General features: G+C 40.9%; 1 protein-coding gene across 1 annotated transcript; it reads left to right on the forward strand.

Moving 5' to 3' along the window:
• The first annotated feature begins 1,012 nt into the window (after positions 1-1,012).
• LOC114037772 (5-hydroxytryptamine receptor 5B-like) lies at positions 1,013-21,683 on the forward strand. The gene is made up of 2 exons (XM_027854724.1): positions 1,013-1,798; positions 21,351-21,683. Exons 1-2 carry the CDS (start codon positions 1,013-1,015, stop codon positions 21,681-21,683), a joined length of 1,119 nt encoding a protein of 372 aa, XP_027710525.1.
• Positions 21,684-23,098: the final 1,415 nt, after the last annotated feature.

Consider the following 23,098-nt stretch of genomic DNA (forward strand, 5'->3'; position numbering starts at 1 on the left):
TCTTCATGGGGCCTGGGAAGAGCGGAATGAATGTGCCTCGGAGTTCAGGTGGGAGTGTGCGCGAATTATCAGATTTCTCAAGGCCTTCTCAGGCAAGTCCAATTTATTCGACCTAATTTTTCTTCTCATAGCGCAAGGGTGCTTGGGGTGAGGGAATGAGGCAGTAATCTTGAGTTTTTCATTTCAAATCCAGAAGGCACCTGAACCCTTTGTTCTCCCACTTCATGCTGGGCCGAGAGCCATCAGCTGGGTCTCCAAGAGAGATCCGGGATGGGGCAACAAACAAACAAATAAATAAATGAAAAGTACCTGTTCCACCAACTTCCAAATATACAGCCAAAAGTCACGACCCGTTTACAGGATCTGCAAATGCGAAGGGTTCAGAATTAGCCCATGGTAGCACATTCTTCTCCAAAAAGAACACCAGCAGACTTGATAATACCACACAGAGAGGGACTAACGCTTGGAAACAAGCTGAGGGAGGGGAGTGTGCTGGACTCCCATTGGTTGGTGCGCCACATTCCCCCCTCCCCGCTGCCCTTAACCCCTAGGCAAAGAGGGAAGGCGCCCATCCATGCTCGCTGCTGTTCCAGTTGCTTCAACCAGCGAACAGACCTCGCTGCACTCCAGCAGCCTCGCGTGTCTCCTGCTGCCCGACCATCTTCGGGATGAAGAGAAGATTTGGAGAGAAGACCGAGACGCATTTGTGGAGAAAGTCCGATTCTGCCCTTCTCCCTGATTGCCTCTTCCCCCGCCACAATCTCCGGGGTCGAGTTTAGCCACGAGAAAACAGCTCCATTCTCCAGCTCAGTGGGGGCGAGCAATACCAGTAGCGCTGCTCCAGCTCAGTAGGCTGGGCGGTTTCTACCTTTCTCGTTTTCTTCTTCCCCCGCATACTCCTCTTGCCCATTCCCACCATCCTACTCTCCCCGTCGGCTTCGTGCCTATGCAATTGAAAGCTTGAGTTTGGGTGCCCAGAGTCTGGGAGGCAAAGGAAGGCGAGGAGCGCACTATGGAGAGCAGCAACGTATCCACCCCTTCAGCCCTCACCTTCACGTCGGTGCCTGAGGATTACAATTGTAGCCCCAGCACCCTCGAAGCTGCTGGAGATCAGGGCGACGTCGGGGAGAGTGCGGGCACCTTGCACAGCAAGGAGTCCCCCTTCTCCATTTTCACTGTGTTAATCTTGACGCTGTTAGTACTCCTCATTGTGGCCACCTTCCTCTGGAACCTGCTGGTCCTGGCCACCATCCTAAGGGTGCGCGCCTTCCACCGTGTCCCCCACAATCTGGTGGCTTCGACTGCTGTATCCGACGTCCTTGTGGCGGCGCTGGTCATGCCCCTTAGCCTGGTGAGCGAGGTATCTACCGGGAAGCGATGGCGGCTGGGGCGCGCCCTGTGCCACGTCTGGATCTCTTTCGACGTCCTCTGCTGCACTGCCAGCATCTGGAACGTGGCGGCCATCGCGCTGGACCGCTACTGGACCATCACTCGCCACATCCAGTACACCCTGCGCACCCGCAGCCGCGCCTCCAACCTCATGATCGTCCTCACCTGGGCCCTGTCTGCTCTGATAGCCTTTGCTCCCTTGCTATTTGGCTGGGGTGAGGTGTATAGTGCTGAGCTCCAGCGCTGCCAGGTGAGCCAGGAGCCCTCCTACGCTGTTTTCTCCACCTGTGGCGCCTTCTACGTCCCCCTCGGAGTAGTACTTTTCGTCTACTGGAAGATCTATAAGGCGGCCAAATTTCGTATCGGGAAACGTCGAGTTGCAGTCTTGCCTCTGCCTGAGACAGTTCAGGTAAAGAGAAGGAAAAAGACGCTTGAGTCACCAGGGACTTTTGGAAGGTGTAGGAAAGCAATTGGCTTTTGGGAAGTGGGAAAAACACGGGGGGGGGGGGGGGCGGGGAGAACGAGATAGAGGAGATTTGCACACTGCCCTGTACGAGATAAGAAAACACCAGCCTTCACATCTGGGCTGATACAGAGGTGATAGAGGAAGGATTAAGCTATTTCTAGAGTAGGATGAGTCTAACTGCCAGGAGGTCTGGTGATATTTGGGATCTCAGACGTGTAGGTGCTTTATTTTTCACATTCCCCTCATTTTCTCTCTCCACTTCTACCATCTCCAAATTCTGCAACTGGCCTCACTTTTTAGATTAATTTTTGCTTTAGTCCCTTCTCAACTACTGTTTTCCTTTAAACTATCTATCCCTATTGGGCAGGGGAGGTACAGGTGTATGCCAGTGTCCTGGGCTAGACACTTTTGTCTTCATGTGGGACAGTTCTTTCCTGTCTTCCCTGAAACGGGAAGGTTAGGACCAGGGCATGGTCTTCAGGGTGCACTGGTCATGGTCAGTGATCTGTATTCTCATCCTCTCAGCTTTAAGGGGTATCCCCCCCCTTTAAACCACAGTCATCTCCAGGCTGTAACTCAAAGCAGTCCCCTTGGGGAGATTTCAAAGTTTCTTATTAACAAGACCCAGCCAGAGTTTAAAATAATGTAGGCCAACGAAGATGATTCTTAACACACCCCTGAAACATGCCAGAGGAAAACTCTGTTATAAGGAAGAGGAGAAGAATTCGTTTGAAAGTTTTTATTTAGGAGTTTAATGGCCAGGTGTGATGGAGGAGCAGGGAAGGGGAGCACCAATGTAATGTAAATACTCTGATTTTTTTTTATTCAGTTGCAGAGGATGTGGACCATAGATAATTGCTAACTGTTTGTGAGGGTACCTTATTCAGAATTAATCATACTCTTTGAAAAGTCTCTTGGTATTACTTGGGGCAGATATAGCTTTCCAGGGAGATAGTATAAGAAGCAAAACTCCCATCCATCACCCAAAGAAAATGCTGAGAAGTAAACCCCCAGAGCAGAGACTTGCTAAGGATTTGTATAGATTTTTATTTGTGATCTGAGAAGAATCATTTTGGATTCCAGCCTGGTAGGCAGAAGAGTAATGGTGGTGAACCTGCACAGAGAAAACTGATTTTTAGAGACTGGGAGCTGTTTTTCTTGAAACTGGACCTTGGCCAAAACAAAACCAAATCCGAAGTAGCAGTGTGGTCTGAAAGAAAGCTCCACTCTTAACTAGCTAGCCATTTGAAATTCAGCAAATTACTGAAACCTCTGGGCTTTATTTTTCTCAATTATAAAATGAGTTTGGACCAGATAATTTCTCAGGTAATTTTTTAGATTAAATATTAAGAGAATAAGTAACTTACGTCAAGAGATGCCTGAATTACTTTCTCTCCTCCATTCTTCTCACTCCATTTATCCCTCATTTTATGCTTAGCCTAAATACCTACTCAACAAACTTGGAAATATGGCATTTCCCCACCTGCAGCTGTAGTGGTTTTATGCTGAACTGTAGTGTAATAAATAGAGTGCCATATCTGGAATGGAAAGACTCAAGTTCTGAGTCTGACTTAGACTGTGTGACCCTCTGTGAGCCTAAATCTCTCAAAGCCTTGTGGAAAAAAAAACTCCTTAGAAGTAGGATGCTGTAGTTCAGAAGACCTGGATTTGACCTCTGGCTCTACCACTTAGTAGCTGAGTGACCTTGAGCAAGTCACTTAATTTCTCTGAGCCTCAGTTTCCTCATCTGTGAAATGGTCTGCCAACATGTGCTTACCCAACTCACAGAGTTCTTAATGAAGGTTCAAATGAGTTCAAATGAGAAAACGTGTGTCAAAGAGTTTTGTAAACTTTCAAAGGCTATAGACACTTGAGCTGTTACAAGAAGCAGAAATTTTTAACAAATAGGCAACATTATCCAACATGGACAGCTAGGTGACACAGTGTGTAGAGTGGTATCCTTAGAGTCTAGAGGACCTGAGTTCAAATCCAACCTCAGACACTAATGGTGTGACTCTGGATAAGTCACTTAACCCTGTTTGCCTCAGTTTCCTCATCTGTAAAATGAGCTGGGGAAGGAAATGGCAAACCACTTCAGTATTTTTGCCAAGAAAACCTCAAATGGGGTTATGAAGAGTCAGACATGACTGATTGACTAAACTACAACACAAATAAACATCCACAATTACAAACATAACTTACCTATGTGATCTTAGGCAATTGACTTAGCCTCTCTAGGCCTCAATCTCCTCACTGTCCATAAGAGTGGTAGCATGGCTCACTGGATAAGGTACTAGACTGGGAGTCCTGCCTCCATGCCTCATTTTTCTCATCTGCCTCAAAGATCCCTTCCATTCTTAGATCTATGATCCTATGGTGTTTGTGTGTCACTTTGCAGTTTCAATAGATAGCACTTTCACATTATCTTACTTAATTTCATTACTCTGAGGGAGAGACGGAGGATATTATTGTTTTCACTTTACAAATGAGGAAGCTGAGGCTCAAAGTGACTGAGACTTGACCAAAGCCACATACCTTAAATAGTGACTCAGCTGGGAACTACAGCCCAGGTCTCCCTATTGCAACTCCAATGCTCTTTCCACTGTGCTGTGGAAATCCTCTGATCCTGTCTCTATTTTCAGGTAACATAAGGATCACTTGTAGTTCCAGGCTGTATGGAATGGTTAGGAAGAACTAGCACCTCTGGTATGAGGGCTTACTGAGCTCTTTTCAGGGCTGTTCATCCACCTTGGATGCCCATCTGATTCACCCAATCCTCGCCTGTAGCTCCAAGAAGCTGTAGCATGTCTAATGGCCACACCCCAGTAAACTGTTTCAGCATATGGGTTAAATCAGATTGAGGGTAACCAACAGTGCTCAGACTTTTAGGTGAGTAAGGGGGGATGTTTACCCCAAGCATGTGAAGACTTTCCCTTCTGCAGAATGGGCAGATAGAACAATTTGTTTGAACTGCCATGAAGGCAACTAAAAACAGGCATTGTGGAGCGCTTAGAGCTTGGTCATGCATTGAAGATGCCAAGATCATTCACTGCATCCTGGGCCATAGCAGTCATCTAGATTTTTGTCTTGCCATTGGACTTTGATAACTCTGGAAGAGAGAAAGGCTGACGACTTTGTACAACTCTGCCTCACTTAATTCCAATTCACAATCAAGTCAAGAAAGAGATCACCATTGTGAAGTCATTGGTCCTGTTTGAAAATGAAGGACAAACAACAGTTCTAGACTCAAACCTTCTGTCCATACTGTGGTGCAAACCTCTACTAGCTAGCTGTTCTTAAGGGGTCTGCTACTTTGCTTTTGCTGATCTAAAGTTCTCTGAGGGAGTCTGCTGTTGTGATTTCAAGGGCAGCAGTATGTTGGCCTGGATGCCTTCCTCTACTTCTCATGTTTTGGTTATTATCAAAAGGAAGTCTGGAATTTCTTGACTGATTTAACTAGTCACTAATACTCAGAATAGATAGGCAATTCTAGCTAGGAAAGCATGAGATTATCACCTCCTTAGAGGTTTTCTTTCAAATCTTAAGCCTCTAATATCAATGGATTTTTGTGGGGATGATCAACTCTGACATAAGCCAAAGGGGATGACAGGAAATGTGTTCTTGTATCTCTTTCCCACTCATCTAGAGCTTTATTCTAACTTGATTTTTGATGGAGGAATTGGGAGAGGGGGAGGAGATGCAGCAGCAGTAATTATCACTGAGTTCAATTTGGAAAATATTCCTAAAATAGCGTATCATTCTTTAAAAGATAGCTCTATGAGGTTATAATTGTTTTAAGGACTTACTTCAGAAATGCTTCCCATGATCTTGCAACTTTTATTATTTAGAAGGAAAAAATGACTCAATAAACTATTTTATTTGGTTTTTAAAAAGACAAACAACACTGAAATTACCTTAAGTGCACAGATTTAAAGCTGGAAGAGACCTTAGAAAGCATCTAGCCCTATCCAATCATTTCATAGATAAGGAAACTGAAGCCCAGAAAGTGGGAGCAATTTGTTTAAAGTCAAACGGTTAGTAGCTGGCCAGCTGGGATTCCAAACCAACTCTTCTGACACCAGTTTCCCTCTCTTTCTATTGTACTCTGCTGCCTCTAGTCCTCAGAGAATTCAGGGGAGCAGAGATGGAAGCTCCAAAAGCTTGATGAGGGAGGAATATCATCCAACCAGAACATCACAGAGACAAAAAGGGAAACTGGTCTACAGGGTCAGGACAGAAAGATTGATTTCCTGCTCTCCTGACTCTGGGGAAGGAATCTAAAGGTTTTCCACTATCACCATTTCAGGGAGAGGGGGAAAAAAAGATGACCTTAAGAGGGAGAAGGAGACAAGAGTGGGCAAGGGGGAAAGGAAGGGAGAATTGCATTACATGGCTCTTTTTCCTCTAAGCTGTCTTTTTGGTTCTTGGTGAGCCTCCCAGACACTACAAATTATTAATAATCAGGGTCCTTGGGGAGTCATTGGAATATTCTTTAGGGAACTCTCCCCTGTCATTCTTTTGATCCTTCTAGTCCTAGATGCTAGCCTGTAGGGAAGATTTTTAAGATTTTTTTAACCTTAAATCTTTCACTTGTTGTCTATATCTTTCAAAGAAAGTTTGTGTAAACACAACAAAACAAAATAGAAAGAAGGAAAGGTAGTTATCCTCAAAATTCAGGTCCAAAATTTGTGTTTCATCCAAATTACAGGATCTGGATGCCTTGCTTAAATCGTCCAGATAATTCCTTCCATAAGCATTTTATTTTATGTCTATATAATAACCAAACTGGTTCAGGTGGGGCCAGGGGAAGGATTCAATGGTGGTAATCTTGACAAAACAACCAAACTTGTTCTTTGGCTTCATGCACATAAAACTAAAATTAATTGAAATTTTCACTTCTTTGCTCATTGTACTGTTACGGAGAGATAGCCAGTCTGTGTCTCTATGTGTATGTATATGTATACCTTTTTAGTCATTGGTTATTGACCTCTCTTCTGGTACTTGCTTTTGACTTGCACTTCTGGAGGAACATTGTAGAAGGTGCTTTCATCTCCTCCCCTTCTAGAACGGAAGAGAGAACACAATCCTTCCCAGGTGTCTTCATTCAGACCTTACTTGTTGTCACAGTGCCTCTCTTTCTTGGAGGCTGGAGATTTAATCACCCACACTCCATTACAACAATTAGCTTACTTTTTAGCCTAGGGGCAATATGATGGTCCTCAGGTCCACATGATCTTCTTTGCTGTTTTATGGAGAGAAAGGTTATTAGTATAGTCATGATAGCTCAGAGTCCCCAGTAAGGAAAATTCCTAATATTCAAAGAAATGTTTGACACTATGCCCTGGTTTAACTATTTGGGTATCTCCAGGACCCTTGAGGCAAGATCAGGATACAAGAAACATTTAAGGTAAAAATAAGCAATATACATTATAGTGTCTCTTACTGAACAGGGCCAGGAAGAGGAAGTTCAAGAAAAGAGTAGACTTTGTTCCGCTTCCCTTAGTCTTTCAGAAGTGAGTATAGCCAACAGCCTCAATCAGAGTTCTTGGTTCTGAGATGCCTCCTGAAGCCCATTGAACCTTCACCTTTCCCTTTTCTTCTGTGGTGCCACCAATTATTTTGGTCTCTATTTCAGTTGTTTCTATCAGGTGTTACCCCTTAGCCATTAATGCTTTTCATCTCAACTCATTAAGTCATTGGTGGGACTGGGGATATACCATCTCCAAGATCCTTCTTCACAGATGGTGTGTGTGTATGTGTTTCTGTCCTTTTTCAAAATTCCTAGGCATGGCTCCAAGTCCTTCTTGCTCAAAGAAAGAAACAGTCCAAAATGCTCTCAGAAAGGGAATTTTCATCCCTCTGAACCACAAATTCCAAAATTCCATTAAGTTCTAAAACATCTCTTCCATATATATGTGTATGTGTATGTGTACATAGGCACGTATATATAAACATGTATGTATATATGTGACCAAACAGAAGCTAATAACTTATTGGAAGAACTAGATTTATAATATCAACTTCAATGGGGCTCCTTTCTGTATCATACTATATAATTAGGTTTCTGCACACAATAGTTGCTTAATAAATGTTTGTTTAGTTGAGGTCTTTAGGATTAGTCTGAGACAAAACTCCATGATCATCTTTGCCCTTTTACATCTTCCCAAGGTTTATACCTTGGTTTGATCCTCACTTCCTTCCTTTCTCTTCTCCTGCATGGTAAATTCATTACTAAATCTTGTACTTTTTATATTTATGACATCTCTCGATAGCCTAGCACTTGGGCCTTAACAATGCTTGTTTGATTCCCCTAAATCTGTCTTCCTTTCTCCCCTCTTATTTTAGGAGGATACGTTCCCAAAAAATCTCATGGAATCATAGAATTTTAGAGTTGGAAGGGGCCACAGAGGTCACCTAGTCCTGCCTTATCATTTATAAATACCGAAACTAAGGGTGGAGGATAGGAGGTGACGTGTACAAAGCCATACAGGTGCAAGAAGCAGAATCAAGACTGAAAGCCAGGCCCTTTGGCTTCATAACTAGGGCTGTTTCCATGAAGAATCTAATTTTTCCTATTTTAATTTTCTGGAGACATATGGTAATAGTACCATACTTAGCTCAAACTGTGTCTTCTCTCTCCCCTTCATTGTATCGTCTTTCTCCTTTCCTTTTCTCTTTTCTATGTTCCTTCCCTTCATCTCCTCCTCTGTCTTCCTGCCTTTCTTTATACCTCCACCTTATCCTTTTCTCAGTCTCCTTTCCTCTCCTTCATTTCTTTTTACAGAGATTGAAGGGAAGAAAAATATCATTTTTTAGGCATTATGCCCTAGGCATTGGGGATTCAAAACCAAAAATAGTTCCTGCCCTCAAGGAGCATACAATTTCTTGGATGGGAACACAACGAATCCAGATAAGTAAATACAAAAGTAAGGAATGTTTCCCTTGGAGGGAAAGCAGTTCCACTTTTAGTATGTGACAGGGTCCCCCATAGCTAAGAGGTGGCATGGAACTCCAGTTCTTTTTGGGGGGGGGGTTGGCAATGGGGTTAAGTGACTTGCCCAGGGTCACACAGCCAGTAAGTGTTATGTGTCTGAGGCCGGATTTGAACTCGGGTCCTCCTGACTTTAGGGCCGGTGCTTTATCCACTGTGCCACCTAGCTACCCCAAAACTTCAGTTCTAATAAAGAAATGAAGAGGGCATGTGCATGGAGGGCAACTCTTGCACCCAATAGGCTGGTACCTCATTACACTATACTTGTGTGGACTACTGGTGAACTGAGGGGCAGAGTCTGTTTCCTACTGCTAGTGTCTGATGGCTCTATGACAACTCTTTACAAGTCTGTGTGTTGGGGGTGGGGGGAGGTATTTAAGGGCCAGGTAAACAAAGAACTCTAACTAAAAATGTAGCCATGACTAGTGAACCATTATGAGATACAGATTAAGTGAATCAGGAATGAAGCACAAGCAATAGGATAAAGAAGGATAGACTATGACTCCAGGTGACTTTTAAAAGTCAGTTCACTGAATCTAAACAGCAAACTTAAGAGGCAGGACCCAGCTCCTCATGGCATAAGTAGATGTCTGGAGCTGGAGAATGGGAAGCTGGAAAAAGCTACAAGGAGGTGGTAGAGTAGAAGTGCAGGTGGAGACTACTGTCACAAAGAAAAGAGCTATGATTCTAAGAGGACCTACTATGGCATTAGGAAAGAAGCCATATTGCTAAAGCCTTGCTGGTCTACAGACACTAAGGCAGTAATCCTGTATCTCCTTTCTCCTAAAGCCATTGCCTCTGGACATGGGAAAAGTCTGCTTACCTTTCTTTTTTTTCCCCCAATGTTTTCTTTGTCTTTTTAAACAGTGGAAACCAATAGCATTTTTTGGTCAGATTATATTTAGTGGGAATATTGTTGAGGGAAGACCACTGAGGGGAAACATCCCCAGAAAAGAGATTCTACAAGAAGAGATTCTACAAGAAGAGATTCTACAAGAATCTCACACTGAGATTCTGCCAGAAGTGCTCTATCTCTGGTGAAAGATTCAGAGCTAACAAAGATAAGGAGAATGAAAGATCTTTTGATACCGCTTCTCAGAGTGGAGACAGTGTATTTACAAATGAGCACAGGAGGTGGAGGAATGTATAATTAGCCTCAAAACATAGGTGGGTGCCAGATTGTAAGGAACCTTAAATGTGAAACAAGAGAGTTTTTGTTTTATCTGAGAGTCAAAAGCGAGTCAATGAAGCTTTCTGAGCAAGGGAGTGACATGGTCAATCTATGACGTGCTTTAAGAATATCAGTTTGGCAGCTGAATAGAAGAGAGGAGAAAAGTATTCTAGACAAGGGATGATGGGACATCCACGTGAGGAGAGAGAAGGGATGGACGAGGAATTAGAATTGATGAGAATTGGCAATTGATTAGACATGAGAGAGTGATGGAAACAGAAGAGTTGAGGATGATTATGAATTTGTGAACTTGGATGAATTGAAGGATGGTAGAATCCTTAACAGAGAGAAATTAGGAAGAGGGGAGGGTTTGGCAACAATGATGATGAATTTTGTTTTGGACATACTAGGTTTAAGATGCCTATGAGACATCCAGCTGGAAATGGCCAATAGGCAGTTGATGGTATGCAATCAGAAAAGGGACTAGGGGAATATAAAGATCTGTGAGTGATCTACATAGAGATGATTCTTAAATCCATGGGAACTGATGAAATCACCAAGAAGCAGAAAGAGAGAAAAGAGAGCTTAAGTAAGACAAAGACCAGGGGTGGTCCAACACATAGGGGTGAATCATGGATAATGGGACAGAGAATCATAAGTGACCTTGCCCTGGGTATATTATAATGCCTAGATAATTAGTATATTAGTATAGTACTATAGTATAGGGAATATAGGATATTCCCTAGGTATATTGTAATACCTAGGGAATTAGTTTGAGTTAGGTGAGAACTAAAAACAACAGCAATGTGTAGATACTTCTCAAGTCATGCCCAGAAAGCTTTAAGGGACTATTCTCAGTGGGAAAATGTAAAGTGTTGAAAAAATGTAGGCTTGGGGTGGAGCCAAGATGGCAAAGAAAAGGCAGCTACTCACCTGAGCTTTTCCCCAAACCTCTCTGAACACCTTTAAATAATGCCATAAAACAATTCCTGGAGCAGCAGTACCCAAAAAAAGGAGGGGGAGAAATAATTTTCAAGTCAAAGAAAACTTAGGTCAACCGAAAAGGTCTATCACACCTGGATGAAAGTGGAGCACAGTTCAGTGTTCCAGCACAGGCCCAGCCCCAGCAAACCAGGAGCAGGCTTTGGGAGCCACTAAATTGACAGTGGCAGAGGCTGCTTCCAGAAATCTCAGCTCACAGATGGTAAGGGAGTCAAACAACTGGTCAGAAGAAGATTACAGAGGTCTCTTTGCTAGCACTGAGGCAGGACTCTGTTGCTTTGCTCATACTTGGATCCAGGTCACAGTCCTGAGTGGCAGTCCCAGGGTAAGGAGGAGCACTAGCACACCAGAGCTTGCAGCTACAGCGAAGTGGGGACCCTCCTCACAGTTCCAGGGCAGAAAATAATGCTTGTGGTTGCTCACACACCAGACCACAGGCCAGGAGAGTAACAAACATCTCTCCTTAGATCATATCACCCTGGAAGAATTGAAAACTTACAAGTCCCTAGAAGTATCTCTGAAAACAGCTGCACAAAACCCCTGAGGCTTAGTGCATCCTCCACCCTAGAAGCAGAGCCCTACTTTAACAAAGAGTTAAAAGTCAAGAAATAGACTGGGCAAATAAAAAACAGAAAACATTCTGACCATAGAAAGTTACTATGGTAACAAAAAGATCAAAACACACACCCAGAAGAAGGTAACAAAGTCAAAGTTCCAACATCCAAAGCTTCCAAGAAAAATATGAATTGGTCTCAAGCCTTGGAAGAGCTCAAAAAGGCTTTTGAAAATCAAGTAAGGGGGCAGCTAGGTGGTGCAGTAGATAAAGCACCAGCCCTAGAGTCAGGAGGACATAAGTTCAAATCCAGCCTCAGACACATAACACGAACTAGCTGTGTGACCCTGGGCAAGTCACTTAACCCCATTGCTTAGCCAAAAAAAAAAATCAAGTAAGAGAGGTATCGGAAAAATTGGGAAGAGAAATGAGAATGATGCAAGAAAAGAATGAAAAAACAAGTCAATAGCTTGGTAAAGAAGACAACCAAAAGAATACTGAAAAAAATAACACCTTAAAAAATAGAATTACCCAAATGGTAAAAGGGTACAAAAAGCCATTGAGGACAAGAATTCCTTAAAAAGTAGGATTGGCCAAGTGAAAAAGGAAGTACAAAAGCTCACTGAAGAAAATAATTCCTTAAAAATTAGAATTGAGCAAATGGAAGCCAATGACTTTATAAAAAATCAAGAAACAATAAAACAAAATCAAAAGAATGAAAAAAAAAAAGACAATGTGAACTGTCTCACTAGAAAAAAAAACTGACCTGGAAAATAGATCCAGGAGAGATCATCTTAAAAATTATTGGACTACCTGAAAGCCATGATTAAAAAAAAAAAAGAACCTAGACATCATCTTTCAAGAAACTATCGGCAGATTTTCACAATTTAGCCAATAGCTGACAGATGCTCAGATTCCTTAAGAGTCTCGCTAATATGGTGAATCTTCAATAAAACTTGTTTTTGGCTGAAAAAAAAAAGAAATTTTCAAGGAAAACTGCCCCGATATTCTAGAACCAGAGGGTAAAATAGAAATTGAAAGAATCTACCAATCACCTCCTAAAACAGATCCCAAAATGAAAACTCCCAGGAATGTTATAGCCAGATTCCAGAGCTCCCAGGTCAAGGAGAAAATATTGCAAGCATCCAGAAAGAAAGAAACAATTCATGTATCATGGAGCCACAGTCAGGATAACACAAGATTTAGCAGCTCCTACATTAAAGGATTGGAAGGCTTAGAATATGATATTCTGGAGGGCAAAGGAGCTAGGATTAAAACCAAGAATCATCTACCCAGCAAAACTGAGTATAATCCTTCAGGGGAAAAAATAAACATTCAATGAAATAGAGCACTTTCAAGCATTCCTGATGAAAAGACCATAGCAAAACAGAAAATTTTATTTTCAAATACAAGACTCAAGGGAAGTATAAAAAGGTAAACAGGAAAGGGAAATCATAAGGGACCTAATAAGGTCAAACTGTTTACATTCCTACATGGAAGATGATACTTGCAACATAAGAACTTTCTCATTATTAGGGCAGTTAGAAGGAGTAAATATGGACAGAGGTCACAGGTGAGTTGAATATGAAGGGATGATACCTAAAAATAAAATTAAAGAGTGAGAGAGGAATGTACTGGAAGAAAGGGAAAGAGAGGTAGAATGGAATAAATTATCTCACATGAAAGAGGCAAGAAAAAGCTTTTACAGTGGAGGGAAAGAGGGGGAATTGAGGGGCAGTGATTGAACCTTACTCTCATCAGAATTGGCCCAAAGAGGTAATAACATGCATACTCAATTGGGTATAGAAATCTATTTTACCCTATAGGAAAGTAGGAGAGAAAGGGGATAAGAGAGAGGGCAGTGTGGTGATAGAAAGGAGGGCAGATTAGGGAAGTGAGTAGTCAGAAGCACAACACTTTTGAGGAGGAACAGGGTGAAAGGAGAGAGAGAATAGAATAAATGGGGGTGGGGGAATAGGATGAAGGGAAATACAGTTAGCAATAGTAACTGAAAAAAATTTTGAAGCAAGTTTCTCTAATAAAGGCCTTATTTCTTAAATATATATTGAGTCAAATTTATAAAAATAAGAGCCATCCCCCAATTGATAAATGATCAAAACATATGAACAGTTTTCAGATGAAGTAATCAGAGCTATCTATGGCCATACAAAAAAAAATGTTTTAACTCACTGTTGATTGGAGAAATACAAATTAAAACAATTCTTAGGAACTACCTTATACCTATTAGATTGGCTAATAGGACTAAAAAGGAAAATGACAAATGTTGAAGGAGATGTGGGAAAAATGAGAAATTAATACATTGTTGATGGAGTTGTGAACTGATTCAACCATTCTGGAGAGCAATTTGGAACTGTGCCCAAAGGGCTATAAAAAACCACGTAGACCCTTTGACCTAGTAATATCACTACTAGGTCTGTATCCCAAAAGAGATAAAAAACCAAAAAGGAAAAGGACCTATATGTACAAAAACATTTATAGCAGCTCTTTTCTGGGGTCAAAGAATTGGAAAATGAGGGGATAATCATCAATTGGGGAATAGTTGAACAAATTGTGCTGTGTGATGGTAATGGAATACTACTGTGCTATAGAAATGATGAACAGGAATACTCTCAGAAAAACCTGGAAAGACTTACATGAGCTGATGCAAAGTGAAATGTACTGTGTATGAAATAACAGCAGTAGTATAAAATGATCAGCTGTGAATGACTTAGCTGTTCTAAGCAATACAGTGATCCAAAACAACTCTGAAGGACTTATGATGAAAAATGCTATCCATCCCCAGAGAAAGAACTGATGGTGTCTGAATACAGATTGAAGCATACCATTTTTACTTTCTTTATTTTTGTTGAGATTTTTTTCTTTTGGTCTATGTTTTCTTTCACCACATGACTAATAATAGGAATGTTTTACATGACTACACATGTATAACATATATCAAATTGTTTGCCTTCTCAATAAGGAGGGGTGGGGAGGGAGGGAGAGTATTTGAAACTCAAAACTTTTAAAAATGAATGTCAAAAATTGTTTTTACATGTAACTGGGGGAAAAATAAAATACTATTAATTTTTTAAAAAGAATGCAAAGTGTTAACATACATTAGTAATCACTAATGACCTCATTAAACCCTAAAAAGACTTCAGGTCAAACAAATTATTCCAGGTGACAATAGAAATCTAGACCAGACCCTAACTGGTTTAATTTTCTGAGACTTTTTCCATTCTTAACCTTAACATAGTTGGTTTTTAGCCTCTCTACACCAACTAAATTGCCTGAAAAACTGTGTTCTCCAAATAGAATTAGAACAATTATGTGTTGTGGTTTATGGAGTCTTTTCATGTGGAAGGAGAGCTTTATAAAGCGACACTGTCTCATTGTTTACATAATTAGACCAATGGAAAGAATTATTTTTTCCTACCAGATGCAAACCCAGTAGCATTTTAGATTTTTTTTAAACAAGAAATGTTCTGTAAGTTGTTTCATTTGGCTTTCTGATCCTGCAGTATCTGAGCTATTAAGAGAACCTGAGTATGGAGTAATGCTTCAGCCTTCAAAAATGAAGCCGACAGCTTGTTTTCACTTTGATGTGTTCTTTACAATTCTGAAGATTCTTTTAAATGCTTCAGAAAAAAACCCAAGAGATTTGTAGCTTAGTAACTTGGACCACATGACTGAGACACAGTAGAGAGAAAGGAGAAATGTGTTTTTTCAAGGTCTACCCTTTGACTGCACAACACAAAATGTCTGGATGACAACTGGAAAGGTCACTTATTTAGATAAATAGTTCCCAATACAATGGAAGTCCATTATAATGAAAAAAGTCTCAAATCTTTTTAGTAACAGTCTGTAGGGAGGTCCAGAAGTTAATTCCAAGAAAGCAGGAATCAAAACTTATAGCCTCAGATTTCTGTACACAAAGTGTATAGGTTACAAGCAAAGGAAATTAAAGATCCTAATGCAAGGAGAGGAATTTCATATCATAGCAATCATTGAGACTGATGCTATGAGACCCATAACTCTGGAATATGGCTTTGGAAGGGCATTGCTTTTCCAAAGGGAATAGGATAGGTAGTATATGTTTGTAGGGGGTAAAGCTGGTATAGTAAGATTATCTGTTTATAATTAGGCAGTTAGGCAGTACACTGGACCACCTGGTCAGAAAGTTCTGAGCTCAAATCTGACTTCAGACACTTACTGTGTGACCCTGGGCAAGTCACTTAACCCTTGTCTGCCTCAATTTCCTCATCTGCAAAATGAGATGACAATAATAGTGCCTATTTCACAAGATTGTTGTGGAGATAAAATGAAATATTTGTAAAGCACTTTGCAAACCTTAAAGTGCTGTGTAAAGCTATTATTATCATTATTACAAGAAGAAACCAGGAATGAAAGGGAATCACGGTGAACAGCACTTGGGTTTTCATCAGAGATCATGATATCCCATAATTGGCAGCCATGAGGTTTCCATACATACTTACATATATATATATATACACACACACACACATATATGTATGTATATACATATATGTGTGTGTATACATGTATACATATATACATATATATGTATATACATATATATGAAGGAGTGTATAAGAGACTTGGGGGTAGTGGATGTTCTTCATTACTACCTTAGTAATACCCCTTGCTAAAAGCTAATGAAATCTGACTGATCAATATCAACTGATAATCTGAGAGGGAGGTATACTGGTGGGGGCTCATGTGCTATAGAAAAAATATCCTCCCAAACCATCTGAGTTGCACTTTAAAACCTAAAGGGGAACAGATAAAAGACACACTCTGGAGACCCACTCTGATAATGTAAGTGAGCTGATACATGTACTACCTCAGGAACACATTGGTTTCTTATTTTTCAGCCAACTTAAGTCAGAATTTTCTTCTAATGTTTCCATCCATTATCCCAAGGGCTGTCTTTGGGCAAATTCCACTTGTCACATGTTCATCAGGTATAGTGGGCTAGATAAAAATTAGCCCACTCAGTGACTGTACCACTTATCACCTCTTCTATCAGAGGTTTTGGTTGTAGCAAAATTGCTTCTGCCACACGTGAAGATCATAAAATGTGGGGTTTTGTTTTCTTTTGAGAGAGAGCAAAGAGTTTCTCTCTGACTTGAGTTTTAAAAAAAGGTTTGATTTTTTAAAAAATGCCTTTTTTACTTCCCTGACTTCCTTCTCCACTCTTACCCCTCAAAAATTCTTTTGCCTAAGGACTTTCTTTACCCCATAACTAGGAAAACCAAAGAGAATTTATGTTAACAAGTAGAGAAAGCTCAGCAAGGAGTTCTAGGGGAAGGATGAAAAATTTTCTATTTGCTATAAAGTGGTGTTGAGGGTGTGAAGGGGGTATGGGGTGAGTGGGTGAGTATTTTCCTTTCTCTCCCAAGAGATTTGCTAAATATTCATTTGGCTATGTGCTTTGAAGATTAGCTATTCCACCTCTTAAACTTCATTTGGCCTTTGGATGATTGGTAGTATCTGTTAATCATGAAAAGGAGATGAGTATCTCTGAAGCTTTTGCCAGAATATTTTCAAACTCCAAAACAACTTATTTTAGGAAGGAGGTTTGAGACTGACAAGGTACAAGACAAATTACATGCCAGCAGAATGTTCATTTTTCAGGGGTTTGTTTCCCCTGAAGGAGCACATTTGTTGTTCTTACCTTAGCCCAGATGATGATGATGAGAATCCTATTTGTTCTGTTGATAGGATCTTGTACTTTTTTTTCTCTTTCTTTCTTCCTCTAGCAGATATTGTCTATCAGGAAACACAATTACTATTCTTTGCTTCTAAACTCTCCCTCCCCTTCACAGTATTTTCAGATTGTTTTGAATGACCCCGGAAATAAATGTAAAACTAGATTGTATATACTGGGAAGGAGTGTGGCTTGGTTGTTGAAAGAACACTGGATTAAGAGGGAAGAGAACTAGAGTCTGATCCCAGCTTGATCATTAATCAACTGTTTGATTTTAGGTAAGTCATTTCCCCTCTCCCTTTCATCACCTACGCATCTAAGTGGCACAGGGGATAGAACACTGGGCCTGGAGTCAGGAAGACTCGAGTTCAGATATGATCTCAGACACTAGCTGTGTGACATTAGGCAAGTCATTTAACCTCTGCCTCAGTTTCCTCAAATGTAAAATGAGCATAATAGCACCTACCTCCCAGGGTTATTGTAAGGACAAATGAGATAATATTTGTAAAGCATTTAATAGAGTGGCTGACACAAAGTAGGTGCTTAATAAATGCTTATTCCTTCCCTTCCTCCCTCATCTGTCAAATAGAGATGATAATGCCCCTTTTGCCCACGAATCAACATGATTTTTCAAAGATCAGGTGAAAAAAATGCACATAAAAGAACTTTGATAAAGTACTATAGAATATAAGGCAATATTGTACCATCATCATTCTTATTGGAAGATGATTCTTTTGACAGTGATTACTCTGGTATGTGCAGTTGTGGTTTAAAATACATATACATATACATATATATATACATACATACATATGTGTGTATATATATATACATAGAGAGAGAGAGAGAGAGAGTTGTCCTTTATATGCCACACACACAAAAATGGTCCTCTGACTTTAGGGTTCCTACTGCTGCCCTTAAAAGCAACTCTTATATGATGATGATAAGGTTGGCAAGACCTTGGAACTAGAAACAGGAGAGTTCTGTACCTTTCTCTGTAAAGATGACAATATCAACTAGGGCATGATTCAATGGAAAAGGATTTGGACTCAGAAGACATATGTTTGAATCCTGACTTTGCCACTCCCTACCTATGGAACTTTGTACAAGTCTCTTCTTATACAAACTTCTCTGGGCCTCCATTTCCTCATCTATAAAAATAGTGGGTTGGACTGGGTAGTCACGGAGGTCTCTTTGAGCTCTGAATCTATGCTTTTGAATGATTTTTTTGTAGTGAGAATTGCCTGCATGGATTCTTAGATTGTAAGCACCTTTCTAGCGGGGATTGTTCCATTCTTTAAGTTTATATCTCCAGCATTCACCACTATGTGCCTGGTTCATAGAAGGCACTTACTAAATACTTGTTGATTGAATCTATACTTTTTTTGTCTCCCTTATTCCTTTTGATCATAGGCCTACGTTAGAAAGACATTTGTCTAGGTTTTGATATAGAGTCTATTGCTAGGGAATATGATGAAGCTGTAAAATGATCTCATCTATGAAAGGGCAACATTAAAATGTCATAACCCACTGAGCTAATCTATCCCGATCTGTAGCACAAAGAGTATCCAGAGAAATATATTTACTTACATCTTAGCAACCCTGGAGGTATAGATTATAATGCACCCTTCCTTTTAATTTTGTATGATTATTGTTCATGTCTTTTCACATGAATGTTTACCTGGAATGCTGGGGACCTCCCCAAATGCTTCTGAAATTACATAGATGCCAGTGGAGTATGGTACGGAATTAATGCTGTGGGATTTCAGGGTTGTGGAAGGGAGGGCTGGTAATATATTTTCTTCCTTTCATTTTCTGTTAGGATCATAGCTTCTGAATCAGAAGGGATCTCCAACGTGATCTAATCTAATGCACATCTGAACAGAAATCCCCTCCACAATTCAACTCATAATTTTATTAAGCACCCATTATGTGCCAGGCACTGAGCTAAGCCCTGGGGATACAAGTAAGAAAAGAAAAGACAGGCTTTGCCTTCAAGGAGTTTACAGTCTAATGGGGGAAGATAACACAAAAAAGAGGCAGGAAAGTGGTGGTGGGGGCACCAAAGGGTACCCAGCATGGGGGGCATCTTTTTCCATGGAGTTGAAACCAGATAGAGCAGCAGATGCAACATCTCAAACAAGAAACTAAAGGACAGGTACACGAAGACTGCTATTTACAAAAACAGCATAATGCAGAGGAAAGAGGACTAGTTCTAGTGCCAGAGGACCTAGATTCAAATCCTACCTCTGACACCACCTATGTGGTCTTGAGCAAGTCATTTCATCTCATCTGTAAAATGAGGGGTTAGACTAAAGAGACCTTCTAAGGTCTCTTCTAGCTCTGGATCCATGATCCCCTAACAGAGAACTCAGTATCTCTCATTCTATCTTCAGACAGCTACAATTTTTTGGAAGCTTTCCCTTTCTGTAACTTTGATCCATTCACTCTCATTAAATTAAATTTAACAAACATTTATTAAGTGGCTGCCATTTGCAGGGTTAATTACTGGAAGAGGTACAAACTTTAGATAAAGACAAAGGTAAGGATCATAGATATTTATCTGAAAGGGGGCTTAGGGATCACCTAGTCTGACTCCTCATTTTATAGGTGAGGAAACTGAGGCAGAGAGACAAAGTGACTTATTTGTATGCCAGGTAGATAGTAAGCGGCAGAGTCAGAGATCAACGGACATGCATTTATTAATTACCTACTATTTGCCATTGCCATTCTCTGCATTATTTCTTACCTAGCCTTAATTGATGGACCTGTTAATGATCTTAGCTTAAAAAGGCCAAGGTCTCCCACTGCATCCAGGGCCATCTCCAGTCATCCTGATCTATATCTTGCCACTGGACCCAGATGGCTCTGGAGGAGAAAGTGAGACTGGTGACTTTGCACAGCCCTCCCTCACTTAAATCCGATTCACTTTCACAACATGGTATAACCTCCCTGATGTCGTGGTCCTCTTCAAGAACGAAGGACAAACAACAACAACAATAACTATTTGCCAGGCACTATCTGAGGTATTCGGGATACCAATACCAATGCCTTTAGGAAGCAAGAAAAAGAATCAACTTTCAAATTCTGTCCAACTTTGACTATCTTCTCCTTTTCACATGCCTGGCTCTTGCCTGTATGTAAGTGTATGTGAGTATATCCATCTTGAAGCTTTTTTTTTCTTTAAAAACCATTTATAACTTTTGTTTTTACATTGTCTTCATTCAATTATATGAAGATGGATCCTTTCATCTCTGTTGGTATTTAGCCTCGTTTGCTTTTTCAATCAGGCACATGGCCCACAAAGTGTGTGTATGGGTGCTCACTTCCTTCCCACACACAGATCAATATGAGGGTGTTCTGTAACTGATGGCATTTTTTGGCATTTGTTTTACGTCCAGTGGAAGCCATGGTGATTAGGTTTGTATGGGGAAAGGAATACATGGCTCATGAAAACTGTATTCCTTTGTAGTAAGTGTAAAGTGAAACTGGATTAGTGTTTCCTGTGACACATCTTTACAAACCCAGGGAAGGAGTTTAGCAACTTGTAAAGATGTGTGTCCTGGGTAGTATGACTTACCTTTGGGGGAGATCATATGCATGGCTTGATGAAAATCCATCCCTGCTAATGGAGAACTAACTCAATATGCATCTCCTGTTGATGACAGGTTAGAAGTATCTTCATAGCCTTCCAAAATCAGAGCACTCTTCCTGTGGGTATGCTTGTAATTACTTAAAACATCCAAGTGCTTTCCTCATGTTTACTCATATTTCAAAGGCTACAATCCAGCTGTGGGGATTCCCAGCTCAGGGATCATGCCTCTTTTTTCTCCTGACATTTTGGGTATCATAGTCAGCTATTTTTCTCCCTATTGTAGGTGGTGCTAGATAAATATTATGGGATATTGAGTTCTAAAGCACAGGTTAGTGTTGTAGGCTGCTTGCTTCCACAGCAGGACTTTGGGGCTGGACAAGGGTAAAACATCATGATTGCTTAGTCATCCGGTGTTGTCAGGTTTTGCAAAATCTGTTTGTTTTTGTTCCAAGGCAAAGGAAGCTCCCCAGGAGGCCCAGATGGTGTTCACAGCCCGTCACGCCACCCTTGCCTTTCAAACACATGGCGAAACATGGAGGGAGCAGAAGGAGAAGAGGGCAGCCCTGATGGTGGGAATTTTAATCGGTGTGTTCGTCCTGTGCTGGATCCCCTTCTTCCTCACAGAGCTCATCACCCCACTCTGTTCTTGCAACATTCCCCCCATCTGGAAAAGCATATTCCTGTGGCTTGGCTACTCTAACTCTTTCTTCAACCCCTTGATTTATACAGCATTCAACAAAAACTATAATAGTGCCTTCAAAAGCCTTTTTACCAAACAGAGATAAAAATATAAAACTCAGGTGGTGGGGGGGAATGGTGGATTTCTGTGAGAGTCTATTCCTACCTCCCACCTTTTTCTAGTAAGTGAATGGAGCCTGTCTCCTCTTTTTCCCTTCTCTCCCCTGTGTCCCCAGAGTGGAGACAACGAAGTGGAAAGAGCACTGAACCAGGCAGGAGTCAGAAGAATTGGATTGGAATCCTGGCTCAGTTACAAACTTGCTATGACCTTGGGCAAATCATTTCATCTCTCCCTGAGCCTCAGTTTCCTCATCTGTAAAATGAAGGGGTCAGACTAGTTGGTCTCTGTGGTCCATTCCAGTTCAGATATTCTGAGATCTGTGCAATTATGATGTTGCTAAAACCAAACCATTAGCCTTAGGCTGGTGGGAGTAGCTGGAGAGAAGACTCATCAAACATGGGGTCCCAAACTTAAGCATTTGGGACTCATCAGAAGAAAGAGAAATGGGGTATGGGAAAGCGAGAGCTCCAAGTAGCTAGTTTATACCAGAATCCAAGAACTGTGTACTCAGTGAATGTGGTGAATCAGCATCACTCACCTTTCTCTCTTTTCTCTTTATCTCTCTCCCTCCTCTAGCCTGGAAGGTAGGTCTCCTGTAATACCCAAAGGATTTCACGGTTGTCACTCTCTAGTAGAGGAGAATTGTGGGATATTGGGCTGAGTCATAGGAGACAAATGTTTGCTTACTTTCCTATTCTGCAAAAAGGAGAGAAAAAATAGACTGAATTTCCTCATCTCTAAGATGAGGGGATTAGACGTAATAGCTCACTTGCACTACTGTATCTGTGATCCTGTTCCCATTCTTCATTATAGCTGCACTGGTGGCTAACAGGTATGGTCAGACCAAGGATTGCCAAGAATTCCTGAAGTCTGATGCATCTGGAATTAACATCTACTTAGATGACTGTGGGATGAGCTAAATACCTGATATTTTCCCAGATTTAAACCCTACCTCAGTAACAGCATCAGTCTCCAAGAAACAAATATTGATCAAGGGCACAGACAAAATGCCTGGACAAACACTGGAAACTACTGAATTTATTTGCTTGATATGGAGAAGAGGAAACTATTGACTTTATTATCTTCAATTACAGTCTTAAATTTTCAATTAAAACCCCTGAAAACCCTCTAGCCTTTGAGGCAGAAGGGACAATTTTCTTTGGGGGTTAGATAGAGCATGGTCCTGGGTACTGTCAAACAAGTGGGAACAATTATCTTGTCTGAAGTAGAACAATGGTGTCAAACTCAAGTAGAAATGAGGACCAGTTAACCATACATAAGAATTTCTGTGGGCTACACATTGACTTAGAAAATCACATATTAATATTATCTATATTCTATAGTATTTTTATTTTGTTAAATATTTTCCAATTACATTTTATTATGCACAAGGGAGTGTTG

This window comes from Vombatus ursinus, unplaced genomic scaffold, assembly GCF_900497805.2.
Source record: "Vombatus ursinus unplaced genomic scaffold, bare-nosed wombat genome assembly UNPS02010548.1, whole genome shotgun sequence".
NCBI lineage: Eukaryota > Metazoa > Chordata > Mammalia > Diprotodontia > Vombatidae > Vombatus > Vombatus ursinus.